We start from the raw sequence: 21,750 nt of genomic DNA, 5'->3' as shown, positions 1-21,750 counted from the left end.
ATTCTCCGCCCTGCAATTTACTGTAATTATGCGAGTATCTACAGGAAGACAATGTGCGTGTTGGCTTCTCCCCTCTGATCTTCCTCTCACTGGCTCCTCCATGTGCAAATGCTCTCCGGCTTTTCCATCTCTCCTGTGAGCCAACATTTGCCTCCATGTAAATTCCACCACATCTTTTGAGGTTTGAATTCAAAGTAGGTCTCGCTCTTGACGCCACTCTGTTGTGTTTGAACAGTTACACATATATAAATTTGGTCGACAACCTTGACAAAAATACTTAACATAATCAGATGCAGGGGTCAATGAATAGTGACGCAGCTTCCTCCAGTTGAATGGGAGGTAACAATACATTTCTCTCCACAAGCATTATTTAAACATCAGGTGAGTATCTTTTTTTGGCACAGCTCATCTCAGCCAGTTGAGAAACCTTTGTTTAATTAGTCAAACACATAGTAATGGTTAACTTAGAGAGAAGTCTGCAGCCCTGCTGGTGGCTCAGTGATGCTGTACTTTAGCCAACATGCTCACAATGAATGCTATGCAGATTATAGATGGTTTAATATGTTCAACATCTTAGTTTGGCAAAGTACAGCTGCAAATGATTGGCTTTAAAGGTCTTTTAAAGTGACATTAAGTTTTGAACAAATTGAGATTCGAACTTGACAATTACGCAACATGAATCTGATCCATCGTCAGGGGAACATAAATGTTTCATGGCAATCCCTTAATAATTGAGATAAAGAAAAAAAAGGGTTGACTTTTTTATTGTAGTCCATAAAAACAAACGTCAATGATAGAAACAACAAGGTGGTAACCATAATAATATTCAATTATGTAAACCAAAATAACAATATACAGTAGGAAATTAAATTAAATCGATCTCAAAACCATCCCATGTACCTAAAAGCCGTGTAGCTATTGCATGCCCGGGTTCCGGGAGAGCTTCCAAGGGAGCAAATCTGTGGCGCGGTTAGGAATGTCGAGGTGCTGGTTAGGGCTTTAGCACAGAGAGCTGATCCTGGATCGGGTCACCTGACGACAAGAGTGAAGGTTTTGGATGGAGGGCAAGGACACGGGAAGAGGTAACAGAACTGAGTGTCTGTAAAAAAATGACAGTAACAGTCTCTCAGCGGGGGCATTCTGCAGTAGAGGTGTACATTATTATGCCTTGTTTCACTCACACTCACACAGGCAGACACACACACACACTATAGTTTAATGACAGAAATCACAATTTTCTAAAGGCAAAATTGGGCAGAATAAAATCCCTTGACTTCTTCAATAATCCAAAAATGACTACAAAGCACCTGTATACTCCGAGCATGCCGATTTTTCTCCCGCCTAGCTTCTTCATTCTACAGTTACATACACATGTTTGACCCTGTTGTACAGACGGAACAGGACAGGTCAGTGGAGCTGCCCACAGTTCAGTCACAACGACAGAGTTCAGATTCACAGGTTTTACATCTGAATCCCAGTGGAGGAGAAAGACTCGTTTCCATTTTCTCCCGTCTTGCATCTGCAGTTCCAGCAGCACGGCTGATGCTCCTTCCGAGTCCAGAAATGGGTTGTGGGTGCAGAAGGTTGAGGACTAACCTGGCTGTGCTGTACATGGCGGTTGAGAGGGAGGACGTCTGCTACATGGCGGTGGGTTGATGGCGACTAGCCTGAGTCGGTGGGGGGTGGGAGGGGGAAATGAGCGAGGGGGGGGGGATGGTCAGCGCGGCACTTGCATCTGCTGCGAGACCTGGTTCTGGGCGTTGATGTCCGGGCCCCGGCTGGCCAGTCGGCTCAAGATGTTCCTCTCGGACATTTGCAGCCGCACGGCGACGGGAGGTATCCTGGCGATGGTCGCCGGGAGACGCGTCACGTCAGCCTTCATGTCACTCAGTAGTTCCTCAAGCTGTTTGAGAACTGTAAATAAAACACGCATTTGAGCTATTTTAGGTTTCAATCTTGAAGCTTGTTGAGAAGTTGTAAGGCCGTGGTCACCTCTCGGGTTGGTTGAAATTAGGATTTGTAATGTCCTTCTGCATAACAGAAAAGTGATGGACAGCACCTGACTCCGTTATTTTCCATGTGCACAAGAACCCTCCGTTTCTCTTTTGATACCAAATATGGTTTACCTTTATGCAGAACTGCATTGGCAGGTTTGTTTCCAGACATGGACTCCTTGCTGAGGTGCTGGTGGGACTCTGCGAGGCACTCCACCTCACTGAAGCGAGTGTTGAGGGCCATGGAGGGGTGGGCCGGGTCCTCTGTCATGTTCAAGTAAGCCGCCCTGCGCAACTGCTCCTCAATCACCAGGGCCTGCTCCAGTAGCTACACAGGAAACAAAGTAAGACAGCGGGCCCAGTGAGACATAATAAAAACAGACAAACACACACACAAAGAAACATGCGAGAGTCCTCAACTTACCTTAAACCTCCGAGCCAGAAACTTGTTCTTGATCTCCAGGAAGTTCCCCCTGCTCATCTCCCCTTTGAAGGGCTCATTGAGGATGGCAAACCTCACATCATTCTGCACATCCTGCCATCGAGCGTAGCCGTGTCTGAGAGACGCCATGGTCAAGTGTAACAACATTATTGTCTCGTGAGGGTGGTTGTTTTATACAGAAACTTGTTTTCTCAAGCAGGTTTTAGGAATATGAATGCTGATCACCCTGCATTGATCAGTTAACACTTTGGCAAGTGAAGCTGTAAATGCAAACCTTTCAATTTCCAATTTCAGAAAGAAGGTGAAACATGCTTCAAATCACAACTTCCAAAAGACAACGAGTGAATTGGTTCCGTTTATTGAGCCTCAAGCAAAAAACAGCATATTTAAGTTTCTAATAATATTTTCTATTAGGAAACATTCATACTTGAGGTGACAGAATAAGATTCTCACAACCAAACATTTGCGATCACACACTGTCCGAAATTAACAAGGAATTGGTGTTGGAAAGGATACTGTATGATTCCAGCCAGAAGCCAGTAGTCATGGCGACGGTGCCATATCTCAAAGGTCTTCTTAGTGACAGTGGCCGCCCGCTCCTCATTCTGCCACAGCGAGTGAAGCTCTGCAAAAAGGAGTGCAGAAAAGGTCAAAGACATAAACTAAAGAGAAGGTGGGGGAAGTGTGTGTGTGTGTATGTATGCGCACGCGTGTCCACCTGTGAATCCTCCGTCAGCAATGTTGAACATGAATCTCTGCTTGGTGGCCTTTTTCTTCTCTTCGCTGACGTTGACCACCGGTGCCGCTGTCGCTGCTTCTTTGGCGTTTTCTCCGTTCTGCAGTTTGCCGGACTCGTCTGCTTTTGTGGCCTCCTTCTCCTCTTTTTGCTCTGTGAGAAAACAGAATCATGTGATTGTTGAAATGTACATTTAGCTTTCGCTTAAAAAGGATATACGTTTTTTTTCAATTTGTGAGTTTCGCTATGTACCTTTCTTCTCCTCTGGAGGGGAACTGGTGTCCATCTTCTCATCTTTCCCTTCCTCAGCTGAAACAAGAAAGGCACGGTTAGAAAGGCTGATAAAAGGAAATAAGGGAACTACCCAAAATGGAGAACAGTTTCCTTACCTTTAGACTCCTCTGAATCCATCTTGCTCTCCGAAACTTCTCCCTTGACCTCAGCAGGAGTGTCCTTCTCTTTCTCAAGAATCTTGTCCTTGTCTTCCTTCTCCTTGCTCTTATCAGTCGCCTCCTTCTCTTTTCCTTCATCATCTCCATTCCCTGTCTCCTTCTCCTCCTTCCCCACTGTGGAGTCCATCACCTCTTCTTTCTTTTCGAGGACGGGGGATTTTTCAGACTCATCTGGGATTTCGATAATCTACAGGAAAGGCAGGCAGTTTCTAATTAGATTAAATCTGCAAATCCAGGTGTAATGTTGCTGCACTTAACTTATTAGACATTACTGGAAACCTAAATGAATGTTGAAATAAAAAGCAGAATTTACTTCTGGATCGTCTGTCTTTTTAGCTCCTTTGCCATCCTCTGCCTCCTTCTTCAGGTCTTCCTTGTCGTCTGATTTTGACAAATCTTCTGACAAGAAACAAAAAACACAGGTCAACCATGGACATGCATAGAGTTATTTCTATCCTGTTTGTTTTAGCCGTCAGTAAAAAACAATCACAATGTCAGTAGTTGAGTAGAGAGTGTGTCATAAGTCCATTTAATAGTAGTTTCATTTTCCTCTTGTTGCAACACCAGAGGGTTTCAGAAAATAAGCTGATAGTCAACAGATACAAGAGAAACATATTCTTTGGTGGAACTCAGAGAAACATAAAGTCTCCCAACCTTATGGATTGAATGTTGAAAAAAATGTCGACATTATCTGCTCCCCCAACATGTCCTGCACAAGAGAGGCCCATCACAACAGTTTCTCTACATGCTTAGGGGCTTACATTTTGAGGCAAAGCATGTGATGCTGAGGTTAGGGCTAAGGGGAAATTGAAATGCATGTGTTTGTCAAAGGATAAGAATCATATTTGTAATTGCAGAAGCTGAAATGAAATATCTTTTCTGCAATACTTACTTCTATATCGAAACAAACATATGGAATTAAGATTAATAATAACCAAGCATGTGTCTGTACCTGGCACAGGAGTGTTGGGCTGTGTGTCTGCAGGAGTCCCAGTAGAAGGAGTCTTTGGGTCTTCACCTGCCGCCAAAGCTGCAGCCCTTTTGTTCTCCTCCAGCTCTGCCATCCAGGGCATCGACCACTGACCGTTCACGTGCTCAAATTCCTGCACCTGTTAATCAATAAGTGGATCCGTAAGCCCATCGCTTACTGGTGATGGTGAAACGCTTACATTTTCTCAACCTTACCTTTTTCCTGATAAGCGACATCACACCAATACGAGTGAGCACGTGCTGCCTCGACAGACCCTCACGTGGGACGCCGTCTGCAAAGGTCTCAGCCCCGTCCGCCCCCGGCTCACAAAGGTGACGCATGAACAGAGACACGTAGGCCCTGAGACAGAAAGGTGAAGAAGAAGAAGAAGGGGGGCGGATGTCTCGGTAAATACATTTGGAAAATATCTAAACCTCCTTGCAAATTTTGCTAAAGTTAACCAAGAAAAGACAGCGTAAACATAGATACATACACTAGATTCATGAGTAAAAGAGGCTTTGAGTACTAACGACTCAGCCGAGTCAGCTGTAACGCTACTTGAGGCTGGGTATGGTTTCCAATGTAAACCAGATATAATTTCCTGAGATTCGGATAAAACAGCCACACGTCTTAAATTCTGTCTCAACAGAAGTCTCATGAGAAATTTGACCTAAAAGAAACTGACTAACTTTAAAATCAAGTCAGGAACGCTCGTTACTCAGTGGTACATATCTCACATTTGAAACTAACCTCCAGTGCTTGACAGTTTATTTCAGATTTGATAAAAGTAGAGATGTTTGATAACGGGAGACTAATGGAGTAGAAAAACCTACTTGAATTCTTTCTCCGACTTCCCACGCAGGTCCCTGACGAGCCACTGATTGGTAAACGCATCCTGGGGAGGCATCCCATAGCGCATCACTGCATTTAGGAACGCCTTCCTTTGCCGTGCATTGAAGCCCAGAACCTGAAGGTAAGATTGTTTACACATTTAACGTCACACCAAAAAGGGCACTCGTCATTGTTTGTTTTCTGTTTGTGCCAATTCTCACCTCGATGTTCCCGCCCACTCTGGCCAACAGCGGCGGCAGCGGTTTGTCCCGATCGTTCCTCAGCCCTTTGCGACTTGGTCTGCGAGCATTTGCTAAAGCGACACAATACAAAGTAAGTCCGTCTGAGATCGACGAGGCATTTCAGTCAATAATATTTCAGAGATTTCCTAAAAATCTAACTTCAAAGAATCCTGATGTGCTTTCTTAATGTTCTGAAGTTGCTCTTTGAAGATGTTCCACTTACGGCTCATCCCGACTCACTCTGATCCTGAAGTCCCTCCTCATCTCTCAACTCTTCCACATTTACCGCTTCTTCTTGAAGCGTAAAGCTTTCAGAACATTTACAACTGAAAGCATTGTTGTGGTGGTTGATTTTATTTTATTCAATCAAAGTAACAGAGGCATTTATTAAGAAATACAATAAATAAAAAAACATTTGATGTCAAAATAAAATTAACCAACTTATTAAATAAATAAAACTTATACTTAATAAATACAAAGGGAACAATTTGGTCTGAAATACTGACTGCATTTTCTAAAACCCTCTGCATTTTAAGCCAACAAAATTAACCTTTAATATGAACACAAAAAATCTCTTTCAAGTGAAAGTAGATATTTCAGCTGGCCAAGAAACCTTTGACAATCCTTTTCTTTCCCTTTTCTCTGCTTAAGTTCCTTTGTCTTTCAGTCTTTTCTCGTTTTTCTAAGCTCATCGCAGATGATGCAGCAGTGAGTGGCGTTTTGTGAGTCGTCAATGACGGCATCACCGGTGCTGTCTGAGGGAACACCTGTCGAGGTGGTTTGCAGGATGTTAGTGGTAGAGAGAAGTGGGGCTCAGAGAAGGTCTACCTCAGTGTCTCCATTATTGCTGGGACCAACTCTTAAAAACTCAAGTACATGTCGGCCACTGACCTCAAACAACTTAAGTGGAACATCTGTATCTTCACATGAATAGTGGTGGCTCAAACGCACACTAAGATACCTCTTCTCTTAGCAGCAGTGATCTTAACACTGCGTCTTACCTTCAGCCCGTTCATCAAAGTCTTCGTCGCCCTCCTCCGACGCCACGGAGTAATCAGACTGGTTATCGGACTGATCCTCCTGCCAGTCTAGAGGGAGCACAGACAGGAATGTTGAAGAGGGACAAAACAGAATCTAATTGGCAGTCGAGATAAAGAACATCCAAACTACTCAAGGAGATGCAGCCTCATTTAGTTTGTGCCAAACCGGCTGCTAGCCAGGAGGAGGTGCTATAGCTTTTCAGTTTCTATGAAGGCATTATTGATTAAAGGTAGCTACATTTCAAAAGGGTGGTTGAACAACTGCGGTGAGAAATCTAGTTTCATGCAATGAACTAACTGAATACTACAACAACGACACCACACAAACAGGAAGAGATGAGGTTATACATTGTTCCGTACCCTGTCTGATACCTCGGTCCTCCTGGGATCCGTCATTGTAGTTGACGGGCTTTCGAGTTCTTTTGCCTTTGCCTAAATTCCGTGCAAGGTCTTCTTGCTGCTGCTCATAGTGGTGACGCAGAAGCTTCTCCCAGTAGTCCGGATCAACACTTTCCTCCTGCTTGATCACCTCTCTTTCCACCTCCTCCTCCTCACAGAGAGCGAAAAGCAATTAACAATCACAGAAAGGAATCGAATGAAAGTCTATTTCTTTTATTGAGGACGGTTTTAGACCATTTTAAAAACTACTGACATTATGTTAATAGCTGTAAAAAAGTACCTCATCCTCTTCATCTTTGACGACATACTGGGCGACTTTAAAGGAGCTGAGGTACTCGTTCATGCTCTGAATCTCAGTGTCATCTGTAGCATCCTGGTTCCTGTCCAGCAGACGGTCAATTGCGTGGTCATCGTAGTGGATCACACTGCTGTCATCCTCCTTGTTCTCCCCTGGAAGCAGGAGGAGTCAAATGAAACGGGAAGGGAGCCGATTTAGTCAATGCAACATCAGACTCTGTCCCAAACAAAGTGTTAAATAAGCAAAGCTTATCGTTTGATAAAGCTTAATTTAGCCAATAACAGTTACTATGTGCCTGAATCAGATTTTTTTTTTTTTTACACTGTGGCTTCCCTTTCAAAGTGTGAGAAATGCAGATATTGCTTAAATATCACAATAGGGGTAAAATGCAAAACACAACAGCAGGTGGTTGACAGAATTCATTGTGTATATTAAACCGGTCATTGGGTTTAGGCTGACTCACCCTCTCCCAGTTCATCCTTGAACAACTCTTCAGTTCCAAACTTGAGGATGTCATCGAGCTCCTGTTTTGACATGGAGCCCGTCTTGGAGCCGAGACCGGGTCGCACCACCAGATGAGTGAGCATCATCTTCTTCTTTGCCACCTGGTGGAGGCGGGTAGATTGAGGGAAAACGAGTGGTGAGCAGGTGTGAAAACAGAATCCCGACACCGTTTAATTTCCCTGTAGTGGCCCTTTTTTCACAGACCTGCGTTATCCTCTCCTCCACAGAAGCTTTAGTCACAAAGCGATAGATCATCACTTTCCTGTTCTGGCCAATTCGGTGAGCTCTGCTGAACGCCTACGAAGAAAATGCATTTAAAAAAACAAAAAAAACAGCACAATCACCTATTGTCCGAACAAACAGACATCCTGACGTGGATATGAGGAGACAGTCGGGCTCGGCATACCTGGATGTCATTGTGCGGGTTCCAGTCAGAGTCGTAGATGACGACTGTGTCAGCAGAAGCCAGATTAATGCCCAAACCACCAGCTCTGGTAGAGAGGAGGAAAGCAAACTGGGGAGCACCAGGAGCTGTCGGAAAAAAGGAACGAAAATGAGGACACCGATGGTCTAACAGAGCAGCTGTTTAGACGCCAGGGGAACAGCGCGTGTACCATTAAAGCGGTCGATGGCCTCCTGTCTCAAGCTGCCGGTGACCCCACCGTCGATTCTCTCATATTTGTATCCCTCGTTCTCCAGGAAGTCCTCCAGCAGGTCCAGCATTTTAGTCATCTGGGAGAAGACTAAAACCCTGTGGCCTCCCTCCTTCAGCTTCTTCATCATCTTCTGGAGCAGCGTCAGTTTTCCAGAAGACTTTGTGAGAGCATTGCCCTCGTACATGCCATTTGGAAGTTTTGGTGCCTCCTACAGTCACAGGGAGGAATCAAAATGAACTGAGAGCAGCAAATACGAGTAAATACTGAGACATGGACCCTCCCGCCAACAATAAACAGTTTGTTCCCCTAACACTTGAACTTCGTACGGTGGCAGCTGCAGGAAAGAGGTAGGGGTGATTGCAGCACTTCTTCAGGTCCATTACCACGTTGAGCAGAGACACTTGGTTTCCTCCTCCACGAGTGTTCAGGGCATCAAAGTTACGTGTTAGGATGAACTTGTAGTATTTCCTTGTTTACAACAAAGACAAAAGATTGAAAAATACAATAAGAATTTAGATAAAAGGAAAATATGTTCCACAGATTTTTCACTCTTTATACGCCACATTATCCAGAAAGTAGCACTGATGAAAAACGCCAATAAATATTCTTCAAAATGTCGACTATAACTTCAAAGGGTGTATACTTTTACTGAAAAAAAATCTTGTTAGAGAACTTTCAATAACGTACTTCTGCATTGGGCTCAGCTCCACTCGGACAATGAGCTCGGTCTTTGAAGGCATGTGTTTGAAAACATCCGCCTTCAGCCTCCTGAGCATGTGTGGCCCAAGCATGTCATGGAGCTTCTTGATCTGGTCCTCTTTGGCAATATCTGCAAACTCCTCCAGGAACCCTTCCAGGTTGCTGCAGGGAGAAAGAAAATTTGAATACAGGTTTGGGCTGGTGTTCAGGCACATGTGCTGTGGTCACACGTGGGGCTACGCACTTGAATCTCACTGGTGTCAGGAAGTTCAGCAAGTGGAAGAGCTCCTCCAGGTTGTTTTGAAGAGGAGTGCCAGTAAGCAGCAGCTTGTGTTGCAGCGGATAGTTGTTCAAAATCCGGAAGAACTAACAACAACAACAACAAAAATAGTACTTTAGGAATTGACAGAGCTCATTTTCCTGACAATCAGAATAAAATCTAAAAAAGGCAGGATGAACACAAAGTACTCTTAATCATTACCTTAGACTGATTATTTTTGAGCCTGTGAGCCTCGTCGACCACCAGACAGGCCCATTCAATGGAGCCCAGCACAGCCTGGTCAATGGTGATCAACTCATAGGATGTCAGCAGGACGTGGAACTTGACTGTTGAATCTTTCTGCAAAGCACAAAGAGAGGAGTATTGCAATACAACAGTATTGAAAAGCCGCCGGAATCACAACTTACACGTTTATATATATATATATATATATATATCTTTTTTTTTTTTAGACCTTTGCAAAAGGAGCTGGGCATATTTGACCTAAACTCCAAACACCAGCAGCATGAAGAGGCTATTTCGAAGTCTTTTCTGGTTATTTAGGTAAAACGCGGCCATTTTATAGACAAAAAATAATCAAAACCTAAGCTACAGGTTGAGTGGATGAGAAACTAATGAGTGGAGAGAGACACTTCTGTCCTCTCTCCCTGCATTTACTTTAACCGAAACAAGTACTTTGAAGTACATCGGCGCCTCGTATCTAGGGCACCAATTCAAACAGACACTACTTCATCAAGATATCTAATAGTTCCATTTCATACCGCCAGTTTTGCTTTATTCGATATCGTCTTCCTTACCTTCATCTTGGATGCTTTTTTGCCCCCTCGGATGGCGTTTCCCTCGAAGGAGAACTCGTTCTCCCTGATGACAGCCCTGCTGTCTTTGTCCCCTACGTAGGTCACCACGTACATGTCGGGGGCCCACATCTCAAACTCTCTCTCCCAGTTAATGATGGTGGACAGAGGAGCACTAACCAGGAACGGACCTTTGGAGTGACCCTGTACCAGGAGGACAGGTTAACGTTATCATGAAATGGGAGACTTTATCTAGCGTATTAATCCAATACACTTTACAATCCGCAACAAGATATGTAAACAATTGTATTTGTCTTGCCCTGCCTTTAGGATAGAGTTCCTTCCTTAGAGCTTATCCCCTTTATTGGACAGAGTTGCTGTGTGTCACACGTCTGAAACCTCTCCCACTAACATTGATTGACAGGGGAGCGCAGACTGGACAGTTCAGATACTGGAAATGGCTTTAGAACAGCAAAATCACAAATACTGTTCTTACCTCCTTGTACAACGAGTAGAGGAAGACAGCGGTCTGCACAGTCTTTCCTAAACCCATCTCGTCTGCCAGGATTGTGTCTGTGGCCTGAGCCCAAGAAAACCTCAGCCAGTTCAGCCCCTCCAGCTGGTAGGGATGCAGAGTCCCTCCTGTGCTGTCCAGGTAGTCGGGCTGCCGATCAAACTTGATGGTGGGCTGCAACAAAGAAACAAGAAAAATCAATCAGTTCCCGATCAATTCATTATGCAAATGAAAAAACTTTGTATGGCAGAATATTTGTATATTAGTTTTTCAATACCCAGGTTTGCAGAGTTTCTATTCTTTGTGTCAAGCTTTATAATACTTACATCAATAACTGGATTTGCAGGTGGACGCTCTGCCTTCTTGACTTTTACGGTCTTCTTCAGCTTCTTAACAGGTCGGCCCTCATCTCCCATCATCAACTCTCTTAAGAAAAGGGACAGAAATGTAAGAAAAACATATTTTGAACTGCATACATTTTGGGAAGAACTGTGAAACATTTTCAAAGTGTCTGTATACCTGTGATTCCAATATGTCTGTTTGTAAGTGTCAAACTCTGGGATGTCCATGTCCTCGCTCTCCCAGGTGGACTGGTCATAGGCCAGATCCCTCCATTTGATCAAGTAATGTATGTTGTTCTTTTTATCAACACTGACATGAAAAAAGGAAACACACAAGCATAATTGAGTTATGATGAAGTACTATCACTATTTGCTCTCCATGTGAGTGCAAACTCCATTCAATGTGACCTTTGCAATGGGTATTTCATGAGATCATATGTGTGACTTACGTGTGGTTGAGGATGCGGTGGATCATCAGCCACTCCATCTTGACACCGTAGCGGTAGAACTCCTGATCCATGTGGACAAAGAGAGGGTCCTTGTTCTTCCTCTTGGTTCTTTTGTTTTCATAACCCTCACCGCCAAAATCCACAGGCGCCGGCTCGTCCATGTCGGTCTTCCTCTGGTAGTTGCGGAACATCACCTGGCAGTTAAGCTCCAACTGGGCGACAAGGAGGTGCAGGAAGGGACAGTTGCGTTTATGGTTGCCTCACATTGTGCGCGTAGAGAAAAGAACATACACATTCTCAACTACAGGTGGAGAATGTTCCGGAGGGAGTGCGCTACCTGTAGCTCCAGCACCCAGGAGCAGTGCCAGTAAGACATGTTGCACCATTTGACAAAGAACTCCCTCTCCCTGCGGCCTGCCAGCGGCGGGGGATCAGAAGCATCGGCAGCCAGATCAGCGGGCCGAGGGACAGGCGTGGGGGCTGGTGGCTCCCCCCACCGCCATGTTATTACCTTCTGGACTTTGCCCTTCATCTGTGGACACTGTTAGAAAGTAGGGAGAAGTAATTTAGGATATGATACTTGAATAGGAATAGTGAAGGTTTAGGACGTCAGATTGCTAGCAAAAAGAAAAACTGCTATGTTTTGGTTAAAATACTGTAGGCGTGCACAAGATGGAATCTACATCCGCATGCAGGCGTGCACAGACTCACGTGCACCAGCGCTCACCTTGCAGCGGGGGCAGATCCATTCTCCATTGGGAATTTCAGGGAGAGGAGGGTTGAGGCAGTGGATGTGGTAGGAGGAGGGGCACGTGTCACAGCAGAGCAGCTCTCCTCCGTCCTTGCACACCCGGCAGAACTCAATGTGGTGGTCGTCTTCCTCCTCAACCCCTTCATCCCTCCTGTCTTCTTCTTCCTCCCCTTCGGCTTCAGAGAGCTCATCTCTGGCCTCCCACTGAATCCCCTCCTTCTCCTGGTGGCAGAATTAAAGACAGAGGTGCGGTGGTGGTGGTGGTGGGGGTGGGGGTGGGGGGGGGGGGGGGCAGGGAAGGTATGCGGAACGGAGTGAAAGGAAACAAGGGAGGGTGTGGGGGGGATTTTCAACCGTGCCGAGGGTGGGGTGTGAGTGCATTGCGGGAGTGTGCATGTGAGGGGGAGGGTGGGAGGGGAGGGACAAGATGAGGAAATGGGGGATGGGGGGTGAGACATGTGGTGGGAAATAGGAAAGGATTGATGGGACCATGAGCAAGAGGGGGGTGGGCAGTGGGGTGTGGGGGGGGTAGCAGAAGACAAAGAGAAATGGAGAACACAAGAAGGTATTTTTTTAAAACATTTAAAAAGAACATTTCACAAACCAATGCAACTTTCCAGTAAGGGAATTGGGCTCAATCTTTTCTAGCTGGTGCACAGGTACTCACACAGTGGGGGCAGCTCCATTTGCCCTCGGGGGCCTTTTCCATGTCAGGGTCCAGACAGACCATGTGATAAGCTCGGGGACAAGTGTCACACAGAATGATCTCTCCTCCCTGCTGGCACACTTCACAGTAGTCCTGGTGGTCCGTCTCATAGCCGTCGCCATCCTCCGTTTCCACTAATAGAGAGAGAACGACCACAGAAAATGAGCAGGAAAGAAAAAACCCAGACACATTGGGGCGAGGGGGTCACAGCCTTTTATTTTGGTCGTGCCTATAATCGTACTGGAAAAAAAGGAAACCCTCCTAAAATATACCGACTGTTGTGAAATCTGTCCAGTCCAGGGCCAAATTTATTTGCATACGAACCTTTCTTCTTTTTCTTCGCACTCTTGGGTTTCTTCTTGGGACGGTTGCTGCGGTTGGAGCCATCTGACACAGAGAAACTCCCGTCATCAAAGTCACTGTCGACCTCGGGTTCATCTTCATCACTCTGAGGGAGGAACGCCGAGAAAGAGGAGATTGGGAAAGAGATAAGTAGCTTGTTACGCCAAAAGCACATAATCAATTTATTGGTCGTCTAATTGTCAAATTTCAAGACTGGGTGGTACAAAGTATCTCACCGACGAGCGCTTCCTCTTGCTGTTGAGGCCGCCTAGTTTGATCTTGAGTGGAGCCACCTTCTTGGGTTTGGGCTTAAGCGGAGGCTTAGCCGCGGGCTTTGACTTCTTGCGAGCATTGGGACCTGACAAACACACAGAGGTAAAAGTTTAATCTGGATGTAGTATAGTTTTTATTCAAAACTGTGTTTTTCATAAAAACGCACCGTTATCTTCACATTTTCTAATACTGTTACCCAAACAATAAGGTGTACTTTACCTTTCCCCTCTTTGGTTTTGGCCTTGCGGAGTGGAGGTGCCGGGGCTGCTGGGGGCGCAGCAGGCGTCGGCGCGGGAGCAGGAGCAGGTGAGGCAGCGGCACCGGGCTCCGGCCCTCCGTCTGTTCCAGCCACCACCATGTTCTCCACAGCTGCAGCCACATTGGCAGCTGCCAGGGCCGCATTGGCCGTGGCAGAACCCTACATGAGAAGACACAGTGAGAAACTCTGCTCTCTACGGTCAGACACGGACCTGCAAACTTGTTCATATTTATAATACCTTAAGAGGGTTGTTGGTGCTGAATTCTCTCCACTTAGCCATCATTAATGTCATCATCTTGGACACAGCGATTTTGGGGTTCTTAGCAGCAATTAAAGGTCTAAGGACATAAAAATATGTAAGATGTAGTTAGATTATTTATATTTCCATGCATCCATATAACAAGGTAGAGGCAGTACGATGGTATTTAGGGTGGATATAAAAAGGGGTCTCCTCACCTGACGAACTGGCTGAAGGCCTTGTAGTTGGTGAGGGAGCTGTAGTCTTCCTGAGTAAAGACGTGGTCTATGTCTTTCATGCCCCAGGCCTCCAGCAGCTGGGTGGAGCTTTTAGGCTGAGGCGGTGAGGGGAAGAGTTGAAAAGAACAGCATGGTATGGTGCATTTTTAAATGTTCTGCCCTGATGGAATTAATTAATTATCCACCTCGCAGCAGAAGCTGAATGAATCTTTACCTGGCAATCGTCGTCATCGTTGTCATCGTCTTCTGGTTCTGGATCTTTACGTTTGCTCTTTGAGCTGGATGAGGCGCCTTTCTCTGCTGCCCCACCTCCTTTCTTCTTATCTTTAGCGTTGCTGGAACGTTTCTTCTTTTTCTTCCCAGGGGCATAATCACTACCTTCACTCGCTGACCGCACACCTCCCTCGTCTGCATCTCTTTCTGCTGCATCTACTCCAAGCAGGTGCTCTGGGGAGCTGACTGGCAACTCCTGCAACACAAAGAGCCACTTTGCAAATTACACATAGACACTGGCGCATTTATATTTTATAAAAATCAAAATTTGATTTCTAGTAATAAATATGTCAGTCTATTGGGTTGTGGAGGTCGCACGGCTCTGCTATGATTGCTACATGGTCAATATAGAGTTCATCATTACAGGCATAGCGGAAACAATCAGTCACTGAATCTATTGATCGACTGACGGAAAATACACTAACAACCATTTAAAAAAAATATTTTTTCATTGGAGATAGAGCTAAAATGTAAAGCCCTTTGCTGTCAAAGGCCTGTGCGAGAAGCTGAAACCAGAGACGTTTGGCATTACTCCTTTAAAAACATAACATCAAACTGATTATCAAAAGAGTCTATGATGCATCTTCTGTTGAGTGATTGTTGACTCATTATTTTAAAATATATATATATATGGGCAATGTTCCCGGGTAGAAAAAAACGAAAACCGTTATTTTGTGTGTTCTAAAACTTTGCAAACAATCTAAAGAAAATCTAAGCTCAGACCATGGACTCCTTAACTGTATTCAAAATGTCCTTGTTTGTAATCAAATTGAAATAACAAATCAACCAGCACTTAAGTGGAAACAAGGTAACTGTGAATGGAGAGTAAACGTTGTTGCTAATATTCAGTTTGTAAAACTGCAAATATAGAAATATTAGGAAAGCTTTCAGTGGACCAATGGACACAATCAATATTGTGTTGTCTCTTTCTCCGGTAGATGGTGACCTCAATCTATCTCTAAATGAAAATGTTTGAAATCGCTACTTTAGTATGATCGCCGTATTATCTAACCAAAGAATTGTTTTTGTTGATGCTGTTGGAATTTACTCTTTTTACTTAATTTACTTTTTAGCCATGTTAACTGTGTTTTGCACCATGTCGACAAATTAACTCTTAACATCATGTATGCACAGAAATGACGATTAATACAGCCCTTTCACCTCTATTTTACTGATCTGGACTCCTAGAAAAAGTCACAGGGTTCCCATGTGATTGTTTTAGCGTGCACCCCGTAGACGTGTTGGCTGGACAGATCTGTTTACCGGGTTAAATTCCACACCAAGAACCTCCTAAAAATGAGTTGCACTGAAAACTTTTGCTGAAACGAACCTCTCTGACGGATCTCTGCCTCTTGCTGCTCCTGCTCTCTCGACTGCTCTTCTTGGCTTTCTTCTTCTTCTTGGACTTGGGCGCCTCCTCCACGTCGGACACAGCATCCTCGAGCTCGTCCCCACCTGCAGGAGACACAAGCTGTCGTTACGCGAGACGAGACGCGCGGACAACGGACACGCGCCGCACCGGCACACGATGGCGTGCGTGCGTCCGTGCGCGCGCGTACGCAGCCTGAATGCTACAAAACAGAAACAGGTTTAAACTTGTCCGTCTTTTTTTGTTTTTTGAGGGTCCGAAACTTTGACAGTTCACGACCGCACTCGTGTAAAACACGCGCGGGAAACTCGCGAAATAAGAGGTGGGGGAAGGGGGGGAGTCGAGAAATAACATCTGTAACTGTCGACTCTTCCTTGAGAAGTTAGCTAACTAGTCGCTAATGGCGAGTGACGGACGGGCTAGCCGAAGCTAACGTTAGCTTCGGCTAGCTCAGACAGACAGATGGACCGTCTTCAGAGGATTTAGAGACACGAGCTTACCGTGAAGAAGTGAGGGTTCGTCCGCGGCTCCAAAGTCTTCCCTCTCATCCTCGCTGCCCGACATTTTCGCAGCTTTGCCGGTGGAATTAATCCCTCCTAAAAACCTTGCTCCTCGGTCGGCGAGGGAGGAGGGAAAATGACGTGGGACTGTTGGAGAATGGACCGGGGGTGTCCAGGAAAGGGAGGGGGCGGCGGGTGCTGAAAATAAATTAATAAATGGCATTGGTCGGTAGCTAACGAAATCCTTCCCCATTCCCTCCTATTTGCACGGCATCGGGTCTAATTGACCACCTGCGTACTCAAAGAAGTTGGATAACTGGATTATCTACGCTTTGACATGATCTGTTGTTGATTCGCAGATCTTTGGTACACACAGGAGTGAATGAAGTTAAGTGTGGCATCCATCCTTATTGGAAGTATGTTCCTCAATTTCGCATTTGCGAGTTAAATAAAACAACAACACACTGAAGAAAAGTTTAAGCTTGCAAACCCATTATAAACTTACTGTAGTGTGTGTAGGCTCAGTCCCGGGTCGAGGTGTGCTCTCTCTCTCTCTCGGGGCGAGAATGAATTCAAGTCGGGCTGTTTGTGCGGCAGTTGTTGTCATTTATCGCTCAGGCGTTAAACCCGTCTGGATCAATGATCAGCAGAATAAAATAATAATAAAAAAAAAAGCTCCGTCATTGACCCAGAACACGTTGCTCCGTCCCCCTCTTCTCTCCCCCAACCTTACAGGCAGAGCTTAGCTAACATCCTCACAAACACACAAAGGGGCAGACATCCCATAATAATCCCCCCCCTCCCACACAGGACTCTGCATAGTTACCTCGCAACGGACAGACCATAATACTCAGCCTGCCCCCACCCCCCTCCCACCACGCGCGCGCCCGCGCGCGCACACACACTCGCACGCAGGCACGCACACTACCACTGCTGCTAGACATGCACGCACCAGGCTCATTGCATGCACACTCCTTCCCCTTTCCACTAGTAGTCCCGCTCCCTTAGCAACCCACGTTGTCATGGTGACACCCCCCCCCCCCTACACTCCTCAACAGACCATAATACTCCACCAGTACTAGCATACATCCCATAATATACAACTCCTAAAAACACAAGAAAAAAAAAGAAGACATTATTCACAGTCCCCGTGGGGAACTAAAGTCCACTGGTGACAGACCATAATACTCACTGAGCATCCATCTGGGAGTGAGCATGCCAAGAAGTCAGAGAACTTTTGATGGTGTGATCCAGTCACAGGTAGACTGCGTGCGTGCAGCGCGCAGGTCCAACGGGCCGGCTGTACCTGGAGGTGTAAGTGGGTCCAATACTGTAATGACTGCTCAGCACCTCTGCTGCAGGCCGAGGCCTCCAGTTACAGGGCTGTCACTGATCACCACATCCGGGTCACTTCTTTGACAAAACAATGTCAATGTATGGAAAAGTCCTTCAACAGCAACACGGGCCCACAGGTGTGCAAGTCCACAAGGGGGCCCACAGGTGTAAATCATGGTGGTGGCTTGTTCTGCTCCGTTGGGATGGGGGTCAAAGGTAAGCATGACGATTCATAAAACCCACTAATAAGTGACATAAGTGACACATTAAGTGAATATGACTGGGAAGATTATTTTTTTTGGTACTAGAATTATCAAAACTTGCCAATAAAGGCACACAGCGTCAAACAAATAGTCAAATACATCCATAAAGGCCCGCTCCAGCATTGTAGCCTGATGCTGTTTACTCTTCAAACTCCGTAAATAAAGGTGGCTGCTAAATTATCTCCTTTTTTCTCAGCAGGATCTGTTTTGTTTCAAAGTAAAAGCACATTCTCAGAGCGGAGGGAGCCACTGAAGGCCACATGTGAGTTTAATCATTCTGAATACAAACTCATTTACTTCTCCCTACTCATCCTGTGTCGTTATTACAGCTTGACTGCATCACATATGACTCTTTAATCAAGAACAAGAGATCCAATTGCTTTGCAAGTCCCATAAGAACAAAACAGGCCAACAAGAGCTCAAGTCTACATCAGTAACGGCGGGTGCTCGTCACGCAATGTTTCTGGGCCAAGGTTATATGTTGAAAGTTTTCATTCATAAATAAGACCTGAGCTGCTGCACATCTCAGACTTGTCCAGGCAGTATTTGTGTTTTTCCACCTGCACCAGAAACTCCCTTTAAAGGTTTGAGCGAATTGGCCCAATACCAACTGCAGTAACATACTGTAGGGACAATGATGTCAAATAGATTCCCTCGTACACGTCTGCTGCAGCTGCACATTTCTCCATCTGGTTCTGGTGCCCATTGTAGCTCTAAGATATAGATAAATAAATAACAGTTGTCCTGCTTTGTCGCCAGTACTCTGTAGTGAAATCACTTGAATGTTCGACGTGTTCTATTTGAAAAGTTCTGAATTCAAATTTGGGCCCAGAAGGAGCACTTAAAGGCCGCACAAGAGTCTAATCACGCTGCATAGAGACATTCAGTCACTGACAGTATACGCCTTTGAATTGCACGTCCTAATCTCACTAGATCTATTTTAGGCATGTGCCATGTGGCATAATGTGACAGTATGAAATTAATTCAGGCTCTTACATATTTTAAAATAATATCTTAGTTTTAAAAGATTTACATCAACTGTCATTTCAGATGATCATTTAGTTTACAGTAGAAAAAAATGAATTCCATTTGATTTGTCGCTCTGTGGCTCGCGGCTGGAAGGCCAGAATCCTTTTCATTTGAGTTACATTTGTTTTCGATCTCTCCCGGTGCAGATTTCTGTTGTATCAACAATGGTATTTGCTGCATGTTGGTTTCAGTGGACGGGGGTAAGGGACTCGGACAGGAACGCTTCTAAATGTGAGCCCAGAGGCCTGTAAGGTACGGCCAGACCGCATTGCAACAAAGGCCTGTCTCTGTCCGCCGTTACTATCGCCTGAAGGCCCCCCTGCATGCGCACGTGTGCGTGTGCACATGCACTCACGTGCAATGCCGTCACCAACACCTCCTCCTACTCCCTCCCTATCCCATATGTACTGCCATCTTTTCAACTCATGCATGCTACCCCCCTCCCCTCCCTCCCTCCCCCCCAACACCACCACTGCCATCCCATAATATCCCTGGGTCGTCCATTCCCTCCCCTCCCCCCCCCATCCCCCCATGTGCACACAGCTCACCGCCCACTCTGCCCCCCCCCCCCCCGCCTTCCCTGCCTGACAACACCACCGCCCGCCATCCCATAATATTCATGCACACACGCCACACACACACACACACACACACACAGCAGTGCGTTCAGCTCTTTGTTGGCAGAGGTGTCTGAGCAATGCGAGCGTGCTCATGCACAGCCGCGTTGTTTCCGCCCGCTACCATCGTTTCATCTGCGCTCGGACCGCTGGAGGCCCGGTCGCCCTCGAGTGCAGAGAAGTAACGAAGGACGTGACGGAGAGAGCGGAAGGTGGTGGGGCACATTTCTGTCTCGAAATGACCTTGTGGCGGGAAATGTGGGTGAAGTCCAGAGTCACCAGTAAGCATCGGGTCAGCTTGGAGTCGCCCCGCCTCACCGTAGAGTCTCTTGAAGTCTGCTTCTGCTTCCCACTACAACAGAGGGGATACAAGTCATAGTATGTCATGCTGAAGCTTTAACAAGCATCCTTTGAGGCTTTGCAACCTGGCTACAGTCAATCAGAACTGAACCATTTCAGCATGATAAAATGTCCACAAAATGGGGGAAAGATAAAGATAAAAAAAGAGGGTAGTTATTTACGAGAGAGGGGTGAAGGGATGAGGCTAACGGAGGCGCCGGACATGACAGTGGCCAGCTCATCACCATGGCGTTGCTGTGGGAGACAGCGGAAGACGTCACTTGGAGAAACAGAGGAGGACACAAAGGAGGAATACGACGTGAGGAAGACCAAAAAAAAAGAGGGAAGGGGGCCTAAAAGAAAGCCGTCTGCAGATATAGACACAAAAAGTATGTGTGTGTGTGTGTGTGTGTGTGTTGAACAGTGACCGCATGTCTAAAAATGTTTGGTTCTGGTGCCGCACAAAATCAACTTATTCAAAAAAGTAGGTGTAACAATGCAGCCGCAGAATTTTCTTTTATACTTTATTGGCTCTCTGGGATTATAAATGTCTTCAAAGTTCAACGTATTCATCTGTAAAATGAAAAAAATGACAGTGATCAAAACCAAATCAGCCAACATAAATAACAGATAAGACACTAAATTAAAACCGCAGCTAAAGACAAAACGATAGTGTTCTTCAAAATGTCATGGATTCTCTGTAACATTACTTTGGAGGCTTAACAGAAATTTGAAAGGAGGGAAAATTACACAATCAACTGTGGAAAAGTAAGCTGAATAGCCAATAATTAGTGTATATGACTTCCAGGGAATTTCCAGGGAATTAAGTATAAAATTGCAATACGGTCTCCATGTTTTACTGCGTATTTGTCAATGCATAATAGAATGAAACAGAATTTAGGAAATACCATTAAATAAATCAACACATGTAATGCAATTCATTTGTGCGCCAACCTGCTTTGTTTATATTTACTGCTTTTTCCTAACCCCAGTGTAACACCCATCCACTCTGTCCTTGTGCCCTCCTGCCCCTCCTATCTCGTGATTTATTTGCCTCAGTTCCAATATTTGTCTGCAGTGCGTTTTCTTCCCCTTGTCTAAATGTCATCCCTTCTTCTAAGACAATATAGGGACTGGGAGAGAGGGAGAAAGAGAGGGCAAACGAGGGGGAGATCGAGGAAGGGGAGGCGGCGGGGGGGACTCGTAAAATGAGCAACAAAGTTTGGGAAAATTAAACATTAGGTAAGACACCTTTTCTCATGCATATACACTAGTGTGGAAACATAAATGCTGTCTCATGGTTCCTGATGTGAGGATTTCTCACAGACAGCCAATGGAGCAATATTTCGGCCTTAGTATTTCTATATATATAAAACAAAAGGCTTCAGTTTGTCTTCTCATACGATGTTTCTCAGCGCTAAATGCACACATGCAACATGCACAAACAGAAACAACTCACACCCCTGGTTGTGCCAATCATTCACGAGCAGCTCCATCGCAGCCTCAGATTTGAGGTCTCTTGCCAGCAAACCCAATAAAAAGCATATTTGCACTCTTAATGCTTACGAAGTTCAGC

The 21,750-nt window shown here is 45.5% G+C and overlaps 1 protein-coding gene across 3 annotated transcripts; it reads right to left on the bottom strand.

The window, feature by feature from the left end:
- Window positions 1–748: 748 nt before the first annotated feature.
- Window positions 749–17,377, bottom strand: chd4b (chromodomain helicase DNA binding protein 4b). Of its 3 annotated transcripts, none has more exons than XM_037453293.2 (40): window positions 17,097–17,377; window positions 16,592–16,789; window positions 16,053–16,177; window positions 14,664–14,918; window positions 14,429–14,544; window positions 14,211–14,310; window positions 13,933–14,131; window positions 13,677–13,798; window positions 13,423–13,546; window positions 13,060–13,232; window positions 12,369–12,614; window positions 11,979–12,182; window positions 11,642–11,853; window positions 11,371–11,502; window positions 11,178–11,277; window positions 10,834–11,025; window positions 10,341–10,541; window positions 9,745–9,882; window positions 9,508–9,629; window positions 9,252–9,425; window positions 8,891–9,032; window positions 8,523–8,772; window positions 8,315–8,439; window positions 8,113–8,205; window positions 7,868–8,009; window positions 7,387–7,556; window positions 7,068–7,257; window positions 6,669–6,755; window positions 5,647–5,738; window positions 5,428–5,561; window positions 4,810–4,954; window positions 4,577–4,733; window positions 3,938–4,023; window positions 3,562–3,811; window positions 3,425–3,481; window positions 3,155–3,325; window positions 2,953–3,061; window positions 2,419–2,551; window positions 2,127–2,322; window positions 749–1,914 (listed from the first exon to the last, which is right to left on the bottom strand). In XM_037453293.2, exons 2-40 carry the CDS (start codon window positions 16,653–16,655, stop codon window positions 1,718–1,720), a joined length of 5,925 nt encoding a protein of 1,974 aa, XP_037309190.2. In that variant the 5' UTR covers window positions 16,656–16,789; window positions 17,097–17,377; the 3' UTR covers window positions 749–1,717. The 3 variants fall into 3 exon arrangements, with proteins under 3 accessions (XP_037309190.2, XP_037309192.2, XP_037309191.2); XM_037453295.2 differs by having other exon boundaries at window positions 7,068–7,254; XM_037453294.2 differs by having other exon boundaries at window positions 3,938–4,020; window positions 17,097–17,376.
- Between the last annotated feature and the right edge of the window lie 4,373 nt (window positions 17,378–21,750).

Source organism: Pungitius pungitius, chromosome 11 (genome assembly GCF_949316345.1).
Source record: "Pungitius pungitius chromosome 11, fPunPun2.1, whole genome shotgun sequence".
Taxonomy (NCBI): domain Eukaryota; kingdom Metazoa; phylum Chordata; class Actinopteri; order Perciformes; family Gasterosteidae; genus Pungitius; species Pungitius pungitius.
Note: the sequence above shows the minus strand (reverse complement) of the source record. Positions and strands in the feature narration are given on the sequence as shown.